This window comes from Neofelis nebulosa, chromosome X, assembly GCF_028018385.1.
Source record: "Neofelis nebulosa isolate mNeoNeb1 chromosome X, mNeoNeb1.pri, whole genome shotgun sequence".
In the NCBI taxonomy this organism is placed as follows: domain Eukaryota; kingdom Metazoa; phylum Chordata; class Mammalia; order Carnivora; family Felidae; genus Neofelis; species Neofelis nebulosa.
The window spans coordinates 77,806,533-77,822,117 of NC_080800.1; the positions used below are offsets into that span (position 1 = coordinate 77,806,533).

Genomic DNA, 15,585 nt, shown 5'->3' on the forward strand with positions numbered 1-15,585 from the left:
CTGGGCTGACAGCTCAGAGCCTGGAGCCTGCTTTGGATTCTGTGTCTCCCTCTCTCTCTGCCCTTTCCCCGCTCACACTCTTTCTCTCTCAAGAATAAATAAACATTAAAAAATGTAAATATTATAGTTTTTATGATAAGAGCTGTGTATACATTATTTTATGTAATTATCATGACAGATTTATGAAGTTAGAATTATTTTCCCCATTCACAGATCAGGAAACTAAGGCTCACAAAGTTTCAGTGATTTGCTCAGAATCACACAATTTAAGTGGTGGAGAAAGAATCCCAAGTAGATATGTCTGACTTCAAAGGCCATGTTTTTTCTATGATAATATAGTACACCACTGGATTATTAAAATATTTTAAGCCTTGTGGTAGCAAAATCAGGTTTTAGTTTATAAAGGATAAATCTAGCATAGTATGGAACCAAATTTATGATGTCATTATTGACTAATTTAGATGTGCATTTTTAGTAGGAAGATTTAGTAGGACATATTTTTTTTAAATTCCAGTTCAGATTCAAGTGGTGTTTAGTCAGCACCTTCTATATGCCTGCCAGGCACGCTGCTAGGTGTGTTTTACTGCATTATCTAAATTAAGGTTAATTGTGGTTAAATGCATTTTCTTCAAATATTAAAACCTATTTATAATATTTGGCTAGTTTCAGCTACTAGAAAAACTGTTTTTTGGAAGAACATATGTAATGTCCAGGGCTAAATATATATTATCAGTATTACCAGCATGACATCTGGGCATGTGTCATGGTTAGAATTTCTTGTGATTACATCTTAAAAAATATTATTTTTCAACTTTTAAGCATCCAACCCTATTAGATACTGAAATAGTATGTGCTTTTGATTTTGGTGGGAAATTGACAGAAATGTTAATTTCTAATTGTTCCAGGTTAAACATAATGACTATTTGGGTAAATTTCTTATTTGAATTTTATCTATTGCTGGCTCCATAGAAGATATCCAAATCATTTACAAGTTGACAAAATAACTTGGGAAAAAGGACCATAATTGTTACACTTTTATTTTGTTTTAGAATACTAAAAGCTAGAGATTACAGTGGCAAAAGTAACTTGCTGACTCACTGGAGGGATGATGATGGATCTTTTGAAATTGATATAAAACTAGATTCATTCATTCCAGATGAATGAATATATACAATGAATGAATGAATCTATCATTATACACACACACACACACACACACACACACACACACACACACACACACATATGATAGAGCTTCTAGAAGGATAGAAGAAGGACTTTATCACATCCAGGGCAACAATAGAATTACTGATTTGGGAAATAAAGCAGATGTGTGCAGCCCTCCCCATTCACTCAATATACTCAGGAGTGGTAATTATATTTGTTTCACTCTGATTAAAATTCAGGTATGGATAGCTGTTGGCTTTAAAAGAGCAGTTCACTAATAAAAACTCAGCAATTAATTGCAATGACCATTCAGAGAAAAACAATCAATAATGCAAGCTGGAAATGTATATACTCTAAAAGAACATTGTGGAGCTACACAAGGAAGAAGACCTGTTTACTGTGAATACTTCAAGTGGAGCCAGTGGCAGAGAGGGACCAAAGAAGGGTAAAACCTACATTGTCGTGTATCAACTAAACCACCTTTAACCCTTCCCCTTTTACCACTGTTAATGTGCCAATTATGTGCACTATGAAGGAAAACAATCAAGTCTTTTACATTTTTCTTTCTTCTATTGGGGAAATCCTGGCAGATATTTTCATGGCTATGTTCTTTAAAGGCCTTGAGCTCTTTGATTTAGTATACTCACCACACCTCCAAATGCAATAATCTTGGGGGTTGTTATTGGCAACATTTGTTTCAAGAGAAGTATAACAAAAGGACATTGGGGGGGGGAGTCTTAAATATCCATGGTACTTGTGCAAGTTTAGAGTAACTCACAGAAAAATAAAGAGGAAAAACAGGAATAAATTACAAGCATAGCCCAGAAGAAAATGACCTTAACCAACATTTAGAAACATTTGTACTTGGAATGAGTCAGGGATGCAGGAATTATTATCTTGATTTATATAGCCACAAAACTAACTGTAGACTCAATTATATTGTAGCAATGTAATGAAACAATATAACTATTATAGAGTAGGTTCTGTATGCAAATACCTTTCTATTACACACATCAAGCTCAGACCCCTCTTCTGAGTTCAGGACCCCATATATTCAACCTCTTAGTTATAATCGCAATTTGGATGGTTCATACAATTGAAACTAAGTAGGTCCCAAGCTAAACCCTTAATCTTTCCCCATAAATCTCCCCTCTAAATATTTTAATTTCTGTTGTTCATGCCAAAAACTTGGAAATCATTCTTAATAACTTCTTCCTTACCTCTCACATTTCATCAACCCTATGACCAGTCTGCACTACCTCTAAAATATGTACTGCAATCATCTTTGGTCACCTTAATCCAAGCTACCATCATCTCCTGTCTAGACCATAGTAATTGGTTCCTAATTCTTGTCCCCTTTTCCATTATTGATTCCTTTGCTGCGTTTTCCCCATAGCAGCCAGAGTTATTTATTTTATTTCATTTCGTAATTTATTTCATTTCGTTATTCATTTTTGAGCGAGAGACAGACAATGAGCAGGGGAGGGACAGGAGAGAGAGGGAGACACAGAATCTGAAGCAGGCTCCAGGCACTGAACTGTCAGCACAGAGCCCCATGTGGGGCTCCAATTCACAAGACACGAGATCAAGACCTGAGTTAAAGTCAGAAGATTAACCGACTGAGCCACCTAGGCACCCCCAGAGTAATTTTTTAATGTAAACTTCATTATCATCTCCTGCCTATATCCAGCATGTCTTAGAAGCTTCAGCCTGCATATGTATTTCCCAATCCTGGCCTTAAGCTAAGACTGTCACCAAAAGTAGGAGATTTCAGTTTGTTTTTTAGCCTTTGATTTAAAAATTCATACATGCTATTTGCCGCAGGCAGAATAGCAGTTGCAGAAAGACAGCAGGTGAAAAAACTGTAATTCTTCATGGGTAGCTTGACTGTCCACTGCTGGTGGTTTGGTGGTCAGGCTACAGGATTTTCTTATTGTATGATTAGTCAGAGGGCTTCAAACTTCCCCTTTATCCTTCTCTACCCCAGTTAACACTTTAGGCATACCTTCCATAGGTAGTAGTAAGGTAGTAAAAGGATTTTTATATTTTTATTTTAGTTAGGTTCAATTTTTTAATTTAAAAAATACATCAGGCTGAGGACTTGTATAAATATATTAAGCCAGACACTGAAATATGCTTAGTGGAATTCTTAGAGTTAAACATTTAGATTATGCTTATAAAGCAGTTTTCCTGTTTTCGGTTGGAAGTCCCGCTGTTCCCAGCATGCATTCAGGCTATATTATGAATCCAATTTAGAGAAACTGCACCTTATCCCCAAGGGCACATGTTAGAGGGGCAAGTGATGGCCCTTGTGAGAATATATAAGGGACATATATTTTTAAATTTTATTTAATAAGGATTCTAGTTAAATTGTGTTTCCTTTTAAGGTGACTTTTTAACAATTACTTTTTCTCAGAATTAGTCATTTTCTAATTGATTTTTTATTATAGGAATTTTTTATTGGGGTGCCAGTTACTACGTATATTCTTTAAAAGCCTAAGATGCCCACAGTAATGAGCTTTTGCTATTGTTATTATATAAGCACACTTGCTTCATTTCCATGTAAATATCATTTTCATATAAAGTGAAACTATTATAAATGCACTTGAGAAAGAATGCAACTGTGCCTATTGTTCAGGCTGCTTGTAATGTCCTTTTCTACCTATGCTTTCTGGATGAGTCACTTTAATGTTGTGCTGCTCAGCTGATAGTAATTTTTCAACTAAATATATTCAGTTAAAGAAAATTGTGGTGCTTATAATCATGTTGGGGCCTATTCACACATAGACTTGCAAGAGTAAAATTTTACTTGGCCTTTCTCAGAGCAAAGATGTAAGAAGTGCTCAATTACTTTGTCAATGGGTAAAATTAATAGAAATATTTAATTCAGAGAAAAAAATCCTTAAGTTCCTGGCAAAGCTTTTGTGTTTACATAAAATTACACATTCTGCACATGCTCTAGAGAATGTCACCATTACTGTGATTTTTTTTTAGCTTAAATGTGTATCATTTCTCTGATATAATATGTAATTGAAGAGTCTTTCCATTTAAAATCTCACTTAAAATACTTATTTTATCCTTTACTTTTCTTAAAAATATGAGTTAGAGTAGGTCTATCATTTAAAATGTTTTGAGTCATATATTTGAAGCCAGGAAACAAGTTTATGTATATTTTTCAACTGAAGTAGATAAATAAGATTTGTGGGGAAAGTTTCTCCCTACACATAACTCAAGAGAGTATACTCAACTTAAAAGGTTATTTATGGAGTACAAGGAAGAAAGCTATAATAAAGAACTTGATAGCTATAATTTAATTTTTAGTGTTATAATTCAGATTTAGTAATTCAGTAGCAGATGTAAAAAATGAAATGAGAGACAAAATTAAAGTGCCACCAGACTGACTAATCAGTCATTGAAAATGCCCACAGTGGGAATTTACTCAGAAAATGTTTGCACTGTCACTAAAGACTCCCTAATTTATATTAGTAAACTAAATAATGAGAGGCACAAAAATATACGGAGGCTGAGACTATGCAGGAGAGGAGCACTTCTAACTCACTCTGGTATTTTAATGCTCTTGGGACACTAGGAACTCTACATATTCCCCCACCTCCAAGAAGAATATTTCAATCTCTCTCTTGCCTCCTTTCCCACCACCCCATACACACATTCTCTTGCTCTCTCGCTCTCTCTCTAAGAAATATAAGAAGTAATGAAGGCTAGGGCCTAATTAAATAGTTAGATAATCAACATTGACTCCTAACACTTAAGATTGAAGCAAATGTACTTAAGGCAAATCATCAGGCAGGTAAACACATGTTAATTCCTTTCTAACACTCAAAAAAAAATCCTGTTATCTTTTATACAAGTCTAGAAAGCCAAAATAACTAACTGGTAACTAACTGGTCTCCAGAGGAATACAGACTACTAATTTCCAGAAGCATTCTTTAAATTTGGAACTTGTTAATATCTCTAACAAATTCGCTGTTCATTAGTATAATAGTCACTAGTTCCCAGACCCAAAATCCTGTGTGCTCTGTAAAACCTACAAACCAGAACAGTCTGTGTTTAGTTTTTTTGATTAGAAAGAGACTAATATTATATTAAATTAGACCATAGTGGGGTAGCAACTAGGAAATAACTGCTTTTTTGTTGTTGTTGCTATTCAGATTACATCTAAACTGTTGTTTAATAATTGGGAGCACATTTATAGTAGGAATTTTTCTGTTGGAAGGTAAGGAAAAGAGGGAAGAATAATGGAATGTGAAATGAATATTTATGGATTACCTATAGGTACCAGGTATAATGATAGAAATTTTATATTTAGCAAATCACTTAACTTGAATGACTACCTTTTAAAGAAGGTGTTATTCACTTCATTTTGCAAATCAGGAAATGAAGACCCAGACAAGGTAACCCAACTAGTATTTGGTATGGCAGAGATGAGAATCTGAGTGGATCTGACTCCTAAGACCATACCAGTCTCCTAATATAAGTGACATGTCTGTGTGCCACTGAGCACAGATTTAATTTCAACTTTCTGGCCTTATAGGTCCTAGAGACATTGCTTTACATTTCCAGTTTTCTGGGAAGATGTCATTTGGCTCATATCACAGCCCTGCTTGAGCATAGTAAATACCTCATAAAGTTTTTGTACAGGTTAGATGAGTTAATACATAAAACTAGTTAGAATAAGGTCTGGCACATAGTAAGTCCTCACTAAATATTAGTTATTACTTAAGAGTTCAAGAAATAAGTAACCCTTATACCTTAGGAAGACTAGTTGTAGGAAATGGGTGTTTATAGCCTGGGCAGATTAAGAAGATGCAAGTAACACCTTTCCTGTAAAATAGGGAGTAGACTTGATCAGTGTTGCCATAAGGCAACATGAGGACTAAGAGTTGATAAGTTGGTAAGAGTTCAAGTAGTCTGATTTTGATTATAAGTAAACAAAATTTTTTCTAATTATATCAACCGCCAAAAAGGGAATAAGCCACTTGGGATATAGTGAATCATCTGTTCTGCATCTAGTTTATACACCCCTGTAGATCCACTAAGCACCCTTTCTATGCCCCTCCCACCCCCGACCTCCAAGCCTGGGCCACATTGTCTTGTTCCCTAGGCAAAATGGGAAGTTAACACCTTGAAACAGAAATTTGCCAATGAGAGAGTAGAAAATGAGAAGGCACCAACAGGTGAACTGCTCACCCCCTGTAACCAATTCTTCCAAATTGCAGTTCTTTCATTTATCATATCTGAAGATGAGGACTGATTACATGATTAGCAGGGCCCAGTGAAAAGTGAAAACGCAGGCCACCATTTAAAATAAGAATTTCAGGGGCACCTGGGTGGCTCAGCTGGTTAAGCATCTGACTTTGGCTTAGGTCATGATCTTGCAGTTCATGAGTTCAAGCCCCACATCGGGCTCTATGCTGACAGCTCAGAGCCTGGATCCTGCTTCAGATTCTGTGTCTCCCTCTCTCTCTGCCCCTCTTCTGCTCACGTTCTGTCTCTCTCAAAAATAAATAAACCTTAAAAAAAGAAGATTTCTAATAAAATAAAATAAGAATTTCAAAACAGTGACAACAAAGTATTAAACGAAGTTTAGGGCCCTTCCAAGCATGGATTTAAAGCAACCACCTGTAATTTTTGTAAAGCTATGGCCAGTTCAGTAATTTACTCTCTTGTATTAATGTTCTTCCTTTTTTCTTCATGCCCATTTCCCTCTGATTATACCCCACCTTTACCCCTTAAGAAGGACTTAACATGCAGGCTTTGTCTTAGGTTCTGTTTTCTAGGAATATAGACTGACATTGTATAATTTGTGTTTTTAAATTTGAGAGGCTGGTCCAAAATCCATTTTAATATTACTTCTAACTCTAAGATACCATAATTCCAACAATTTAAAGATATGCATTTAAATAATTGTATTTTTCATTTAATGCAGACATGTGAGGCAAAATGAGTTTGCATGTGAGGTAGAATCACACCTCCAGTATTTAATTCTCTTTTGTTCAAGCATAATATTGCCAATTTATTCGAGGGGAAGACAGAAGGAACCTAATGAAGGTGTCCCTTCCTTCCCTTCCTTATCCCAGTTCCTTATTTTCCCATTCATCTAAGCATCTCCTGCAACCCTGCCACCTCTATGTATTGTTAGACAGACTTCAACTTCCTGCTTCTTTTCCATAGTCACATAATACTTGATATGGTAACTTTCAATCATTATGATTATATCTAATCTCTATATGCACATTGATTTGCAGAAGTGAGCATAAATTCCACATATGAGTGAAATCATATGCTATTTGTTTTTCTCTGACTTATTTCACTTAGTGTAATACTGTCTAGCTCCATCCATGTCATTGCAAATAGCAAGATATCATTCTTTTTTTATGGCTCAGTAATATTCCGTGTGTGTGTGTGTGTGTGTGTGTGTGTGTGTATCTTTTTTCTTCTCAAATCTAGGGTTGAGGTTACGGTTATGGCCAGGCTTATGGTTAGGGCCAGGAAATGAAACAAATGAGCAAAGAGAAAAAAAGAAAGAAACAACCTAAGAAAGGGACTCTTAACTATAGAGAACAAACTGGTGGTTACCAGAGGGGAGGTAGGTGGGAGGATGGGTTAAATAGGTGATGGGGATTAAGGAGCTCACTTGTAAGGAGCACCAAGTGTTATTGAAGTGTCAGTGACTATATTGTACACCTGAAAATAATATTACACTGTATGTTAACTAATTGGAATTTAAATAAAAACTTTTAAAAAAGAAACTGAAAGAAGAGTAGGCATAGGGGCACCTGGGTGACTCAGTCTGTTAAGCATTCGACTCTTGGCTTCAGCTCAGATCATGATCTCATGGTCTGTGAGATGGAGCCCCGCATCAGGCTCTGTGCTGACAGTGCAGAGCCTGCTTGGGATTCTATCTCTCTCCCTCTCTTTCTCTACCTCTCTCTCTGTCAGAATAAATAAATAAACTTAAAAAAGTTTAAAAAATAGTAGGCATAAATTAAAGTCTGAACCAAAACTTTTTCAAATATGCATATTCATTCAATATTTATTATTCAATATTTATTCAACATTCAACATTCAACATTATATATAACAAATACAGAGAGAAAAGTGAAGTATTAGATACAGATCTTACCATTATGCAGCTTGAGGTTTTATAATAGAGGCTCTGTGCTTATGTACACAAACAAAAACAGTTCTCAAAGTGGAAGGTAATATATGGAAGATCACTTGAACAAGCCAAAGTGCCTCTAAATGGTAGAGAATTTGGGCTAGAGTTCTGGAAGGATTTCAGAGGATTTAGGATTAGACATGTAAAATTGAGGACAGATGTCTGGAAAATACTGCTTTATTCAAAATTCAATTTGATTAAAAATAGTGTCTCTTGTTATTTGAGATATCTAGCCTTTTGTGTGTATAGCACTTGATTAGGCTATTTCTATATTGAACAATCAGAAGATGAATCCTCATCATCACCCCATTTTTACTACTGGAATTACTATTGCTTGTAGTAGGAGGATTAATATTGTGACCTAAACCTGGCCTTTGGGCACATTTTGTGTATAGCAGAAAGTTACCATGAGCTTACTTCTTTTATGTAACCTAAATTACATCAACAACTTCTGAATTTCATACCTTCATTTTTTCTATCAAGCACATAGGGAAGAACAAACCTTGTGAATAATTATTGAGACTCTAATGGAAAAATGCAAGTGAAAAAATTCGGTTTTAAAATAAGAGAAAATACTTTTCTCCACAGCAAACTCATCCTTTCAATAAACCAAACAATGATTGTCGAGCCATTAGCAAATTTTTGGCAAGAAAAAACTCAGACCTCCTGATAAAGAATAATTTCCAAGCTTGTAAGAGCTAAACAAATGGAACTTAATCGGAAAGAGTTATTTGAACTGACAGATTAATAGGAAAAAAAATTGTCTTTAATGTTCATGTTGGATTTTCAGTCTCTTGAACTTCCATGTATATTTAAGGCAGTTTCTCCTTGTCAAGTCACATGGGTGTCAGTGTGATGAATTTGTATCAGAAGAGTTTGGCTGAAATTTGCCAGGGGGTTGATTTTTGTCAGTCTCTTAAATTTTTCACTGCAATATGGATATGCCTCTGAATGAAACTAAAATTTTCTTTAAAAAGAGAATTGTAATATTACTCTATTTCTGTTTCACAATCTTTTAATGAAAAGAACAGTGTTTCAGAGACCAGGATTTAAAAATCAATGTCACAGGATAACCTATTAAATTCTAATACTTAACCTTGTCTTTTCAGCTAGAACGCTGTCAAATGCCATTGTTATTGATAGAAGTGTCTTCATATATAATTGGCAGTCATGCAGTAATAGAGTATCTATAAAATAGTGTCTATTTAAAAATAACTCTGTGCAGAGAGGGCATCATAAGAGATCTGGGAAATGTGTATGTATTTAGGAGCAGTGGGAATACAATACTTAAAATTATTCGTTGTCAACGAGGAGAGAAAAAGAAAAGTACAGATAATGTTAGGGACAATTAAAGCAATTAATGATGGTGTTTGAGGGCACACTGAAGCTTTGTGGGTATGTATGTGCATATGTATTCTCTAGGATTTGCTCTAAATTCTCTTTATGTATCAACAGTATTTTTCCACATGTCTATGTGTATGAAAAGTACTAAAGATGGGTACTTTTACCATACATGTTGGTTTATAAAAATCAGGATATTTCAACAAAAGAAAATATTTGATCCTTTTATATGATTTAACTTTAAATCATTTATATAACCAAGAACATGCATCAATATAGTAAGATCTCTTTGAACCTCAGTTTCTCTTTAATCTTCAAGTTAGATTTTAAAGAAAGAAATAAAAGGAATTCCATCAATAAATTTAGATAGAAATGCCTTCATTTGAACTAATGGCTGAATAAAATGGTGACATTCTCATGTTAAACATGATGATTTGCTATATTATATTACACATTTCCACTTATTTCATGGAGAGTAGAATGTTTATGAGCAGCAGTTCCAAAAGACGCGAGTTAACTTAATGGAACTATTCTGCACATTAGAAAATATTTTAACTGATACTGGTTTTTTTAGTTGTTTTACGGATTATTTGGTAAAATAACTCTAAACACTTTGCACATTGTTCTTTAGTTTCAGCTCAAATTCTCAAGAACAACCTTGCAACAATGGAACAACACATTGTTCATCTGGAACGTGACATCAAGAAATTCCCCGAAACAGAAAATAGACATGATAAGTTTGTGGAGAAGATGACAATATCCTTTATTTATTTAAGCATTTTGTTTATTAGTTTCTCTCTCCCTCTCTCTCTCTCTCTCTCTCTCTCTCTCTGTATTTACTGTGTAGTTAGTTCTAAACTTACTACTCTATTCAGACTGGATGAATTTATATAGGCTGTTTTTATATTAGCAGCATAAATTTTAGTTGACAGTGTTTTGAACCAGGTAGATTAGGCAAGGGAACAGTTATATGAGAAAAAATACCATTTCTCAAAGAAGAATTTCATTTGAAGCTCCGCTGGATATGCAAGGTAAGTCTTATGAGACTTGAGTAGACACAAAACAAAACAAAGAATCTCCTTATGTAACTAGTTGCTTAGAGAAAATGATCAACATAAGTTTTTTTGGGTCAGAAGTTTTTTTGTTTTTTTTTTCCTCTTTGCATGTGTGCAGGTATTTGCTGAGGACACACACGTGTATTCAAGAGCAATCAGAGGATGGCCAAAATCAATTGACTGAAAGGATTGAGAAGGATAAAATGGATGCCTGGATGGATGGTTAGATGAATTGATTAGTAGATTATGTATTTAAATAAATTATAGTAGCTATCTATATAACATTAAGTATTTACTTCTTAATAAGTATTTTTAAATCCCTATTTTATATACAGTATATTCATATAAAGTATAGAAATATATGCAAGAAGAACTTAAGAAATAGCATTTAGCTTGAATTGCTTAATGTTAAATCTGGCACCTAAATTAAATATGACTTTTTTCTCTTTTGGTTTTCAAAAGTTTGAGCCATATCATCCTCTTTTAGGTTTAAATAAATATCTTGAACTACATACTGGTTCACCATTTTATCTCTCTAGAGGGAATAAATAGTATAAATACTTTATCCGATAAGTAAATTCTTCCAACTATATGACAGTCACCTTGTTTCAAGGTTAAATCTATTACCTTTTTTCTTCTGTGGTATGCTTATTTAACTGCCAAACTTGGAAGTTACGGTACTGAACTTGAATTACTTGAGAATAGCAATTTAGATTTTCATGAAAAATGTCTTTTTTTCATTCAAAGGCATTTGATTCATGAATTAATACTGTTTTATGTAGTCTGTTAGTGATGCTGAGTACTTTCATAAATAGAAATATTGGAAACATACGTTTGTGAGTGCTTGGAAGCAGAAAATCCTCAAAAATAACCTTGTATTATGTAATTTCCCACATTGGGATACTTAATGTAAATATTTAGCTTTATTGCTGACTAGATTTTTCTTAAAAATGTTATATTGTCCTGTGACTGGAAATACCACCAACATCTCTCTACTTTTGATTTTGGTTCTTGCCTCATATATTTGAATTTAATTCCTGATCCCCTTGTTCCTTTTAATATTTTCTTCTACAGTTGTCTTATGGCCACACAACAGCTTGCAACATTGAGGAGTCTTTGTTGCTCATTTAGAAAAAGAAAAGTAATTTCAAACCCTCATGAACTTGGCCAAGACTCTTTATTTTGTTTCTCTCTTTATGCAGGTAATTAAGCACTCTAAAATGAAAACCCAAAGCCTCCTGTATCTGTATGTTACAGATGAATGGTTATTCTTCATTTAAGTGGCACTAAAGTGTGACTATTTGTCCACAAGGGGATTGCAAATTATATTAAAATGTATGGGGCTGTTACTTTGTATATCATTTTTTTTTTTGAAAAACAAAATAAAATATACAGCAATTTATTTTAGGTAAAGTTTAGAATATTGAGTTGAGTTGGTTAAAAACTCCAAGTTAATGAATGACAATGATAAATCCGTTGCTCAAATTATTCTTGCTTTGGAAGACTCCTTAAGGCACCCATTGAGAGTTTCAATCTTCTAGAAAATTACAAACAAAATGCATGATCTTCATATGTATATATGTTTTATGAATTTTTGTGCCTAATTAATACTTTTCTACTATTCTGGCACTAACAAAAGAGAAGGATATTTTAAAGTTGGATACTTGATTATGTTTTTTTTATTTTATTTATTTATTCTGAGAGAGAGAGTGCAAGCATGGGTGAGCAGGGGAGGGGCAGAGAGAGAGGGAGAATCCCAAGAAGGCTCTGCACTGTTAGCCCAGAGCCTGATGCGGGGCTCAATCTCATGAACTGCAAGATCATAACCTCAGCTGAAATCGGTTGGGCTGCTCAACCAACTGAGCCACCCAGGTATCCTGAAATACTTGATTATGTTTTAACATTAAAACCACAATTCTGTGTTTAGTACAGGATTCTTTCTACTGGATGATCTTTCTGATATTTCTGTCCCCTGCCAATAATTTGTTTTGTTTTAGGTCACTGAACTTTAAATTGAACAACTACAGGCACAAGTATGGGAATAGTTTCCCTTGCAAGTAACCTTACCTACTCAAGAATAATCTCTCTTATAAGGACTATGAATCCAAAAACTGAATAGCACTGCCATGCCTCTCTGCTTTCAGAACAGCATCATTGCTATTGCTAACGACAATGGCATGATTGCCAGAGAGTAACCGAATATGCAGGCTGAATCTTCACCAAATCTCCAAGTAGAGCTAAATCTCATAGCACCTTATGTTCACCCTTACTCTTTCACAATATTGATTGAACACTTAAAATGTGCTAGTCATTCCCAGGCCATGAAAATATAATAGTGCACAAGATGGAAAACTTGACCTCAGGCTACTGACAGTCTGGCATTTCCATGCTTCTCTGTCTTGCTGTCTCCATGGTCATATCCAGTGTGCTAATTTATATATGTCCATCATCATGTATAGCATGTAGCAACTTGTGGAAACTCATTAGGTACATATTGAGTCACATATTATAAATCTTCTCAGGAACTTAAATAACATTGAATCATCCTTTTAGAGTATGTATGTAAAGTGTAATCAGATTGAGAAAGGATAATCCACACCTTTTTAAAGTAAATGTAAAAAAAAAAAAAACAATGACGAGGGAGGTTTAAAAAAAAAAAGAAGACGAAAAGCTTTCCTATGAATGTATTGGCTCAAGCTATTTCCTACATCCTGAAGAATAGCCAGTGGCTTTAGAAGGAACCTTATCACCTCTGTCTCCCTTTCTCTGTCCAAAATTGATTGCTTGTTCTGACTCAAAATAGATGGAAAGAGTAAAATAAGCAAAACTAATTTTATAAGACTACAAAAAAGGGAGAAATGGGGATGATTCTCTTATAAATCATAGTATGGAGGTTCTAGGATCAAAGGGGATAATCTATAATGGATATAATAGCACTAAATATATAGAAATGCACATTGTTCAAAAATCTAACTATGTGGGGAAGTTATTGCTATTATGCAGATTCTTAAAGCAGAATTCTTAGTATTCTTCATGTGCATATGCTCATAATAGTATTGGAAGTTTCAGTTCATTTGTTCAGTGAATTGAAATAGAGTCTATATTCTTATTTTTAGTAAGTTTAAAAATGGTAATATTTACTTTTATTTGTTGAATGTTTACTATGTATTAGATATTACTTAATTTTACATACTTGAGCTTTAAAAGGCATTCTTGTTTATTAAATGAGGAGTATTTTCCATATATGATACTAGAATTGTCCACCTTGTGCCTGTTTCATTGTAGTGAGCTCAAGCTGTCTTTTTTTTTTAATATTCATTTATATTTGAGGGAGAGAGACAGACAGACAGTGCATGAGCACGGGAGGGGCAGAGAGAGAGAGATGGAGACAGAATCTGAAGTAGGCTTCAGGTTCTGAGCTGTCATCACAGAGCCAGACGTGGGGCTCGAAATCACAAGCTGTGAGATCATGACCTGAGCCGAAGTCAGACACTCAACCGACTGAGCCACCCAGGTGCCCCTGTTTTGTTTTTTTTTTAATTTTTATGTTAATTTATTTATTTTTGAGAGAAAGAGTGAGAGAGAGAGACAGCAGGGGAGGGGAAGAGAGAGAGGGAGATAGAATCCCAAACAGGCTCCATGCCATCAGCACAAAGCCTGATGGGGGCTTGAACCCACAAACCATGAAATCATGACCTGAGCTGAAACCAAGAGTCAGATGCTCAACTGACTGAGCCCCCAGGCACCCCTCAAGCTGTCTTAAGATAACTTCAACAACTCATGACATTATTTCTCATAGTGCTGTTGTTTTTAATTTACTAATTTCTAGATTCCACCTCTTTTTCTCTTTTAAGATTACTAGGAATTATGTAGTCTCTGTCTTTGTTCGGCTCCTATTGGAAATACTGGTGAGGTAGGGGCACCTGGTTGGCTCAGTCAGTTAAGCGGCCGACTTCGGCTCAGGTCATGATCTCACGGTCCGTGAGTTCGAGCCCCACGTCGGGCTCTGTGCTGACAGCTCAGAGCCTGGAGCCTGTTTCAGATTCTGAAATCTGTTTCTGTCTCCCTCTCTCTGACCCTCCCCCGTTCATGCTCTGTCTCTCTCTGTCTCAAAAATAAATAAACGTTAAAAGGAAATATTGGTGAGGCAAGGTTCAGAATAACACCTGAAATCAATCACATTTTCAAAGTTCTGAAAAATAGCCCATACTAAAGAGAGGTGAGAGGGAGCAGTGTGAATGGACTGCTCGCCAATCCTTAGACCTGGATATCCTCTGAGTGCACATTATATGTGGATTCTGAATTTGCATTTTTTTTCTACTTGACCAGTAATGTGACTGTGCAAGATTTTTTCTTTCTTGCTTTAAAATTGAAGGATCACTTTTACTTATTACTCCTTGCTTTTTCTGACAGGAAAGAAGACCATTCTTAAAAAAGGGCTTCTTAGACTTTTAAATATGTGTTGTGATTTAAAATCTTAAGCTGTCTAAAAAGCATATTAACCACAATGTTCACCTTCCTGCTTATATCCTGTTGACAAATTTCTTATCACATTTACTCACATAGATTTTGTCAATGGCAGGGCAGTCTACTGCCCAAAGTCAACTTAGTTTTTTGATTGACTGGTGGCTAAATGACTTCACCAACTGGAGGACAGGAGTGACTGAACAGCAGGGGCACCTTTAACACATTGACAAGAGCTGACAGAATGTTAATGACATTAACACCTGTCATCTAACTATCTACTCCTGGGATTTTCTCATAGTAGAATGGAAAATCATTTAAACTGGTTAAAAATCAAGTTACTGAGGAAACACACTGTTCTTACCAGACAATTCAAAA

At 35.0% G+C, this 15,585-nt stretch overlaps 1 protein-coding gene across 3 annotated transcripts in view; it reads left to right on the forward strand.

Moving 5' to 3' along the window:
• DIAPH2 (diaphanous related formin 2) overlaps positions 1-15,585 on the forward strand; it is a 988,177-nt gene that overhangs the window by 613,383 nt on the left and 359,209 nt on the right. For all 3 annotated transcript variants that reach the window (XM_058714641.1, XM_058714642.1, XM_058714643.1), the window contains one exon: positions 10,320-10,444. In XM_058714641.1, coding sequence (XP_058570624.1) covers positions 10,320-10,444 — 125 coding nt within the window. The remainder of the gene's footprint in view (positions 1-10,319; positions 10,445-15,585) is intronic.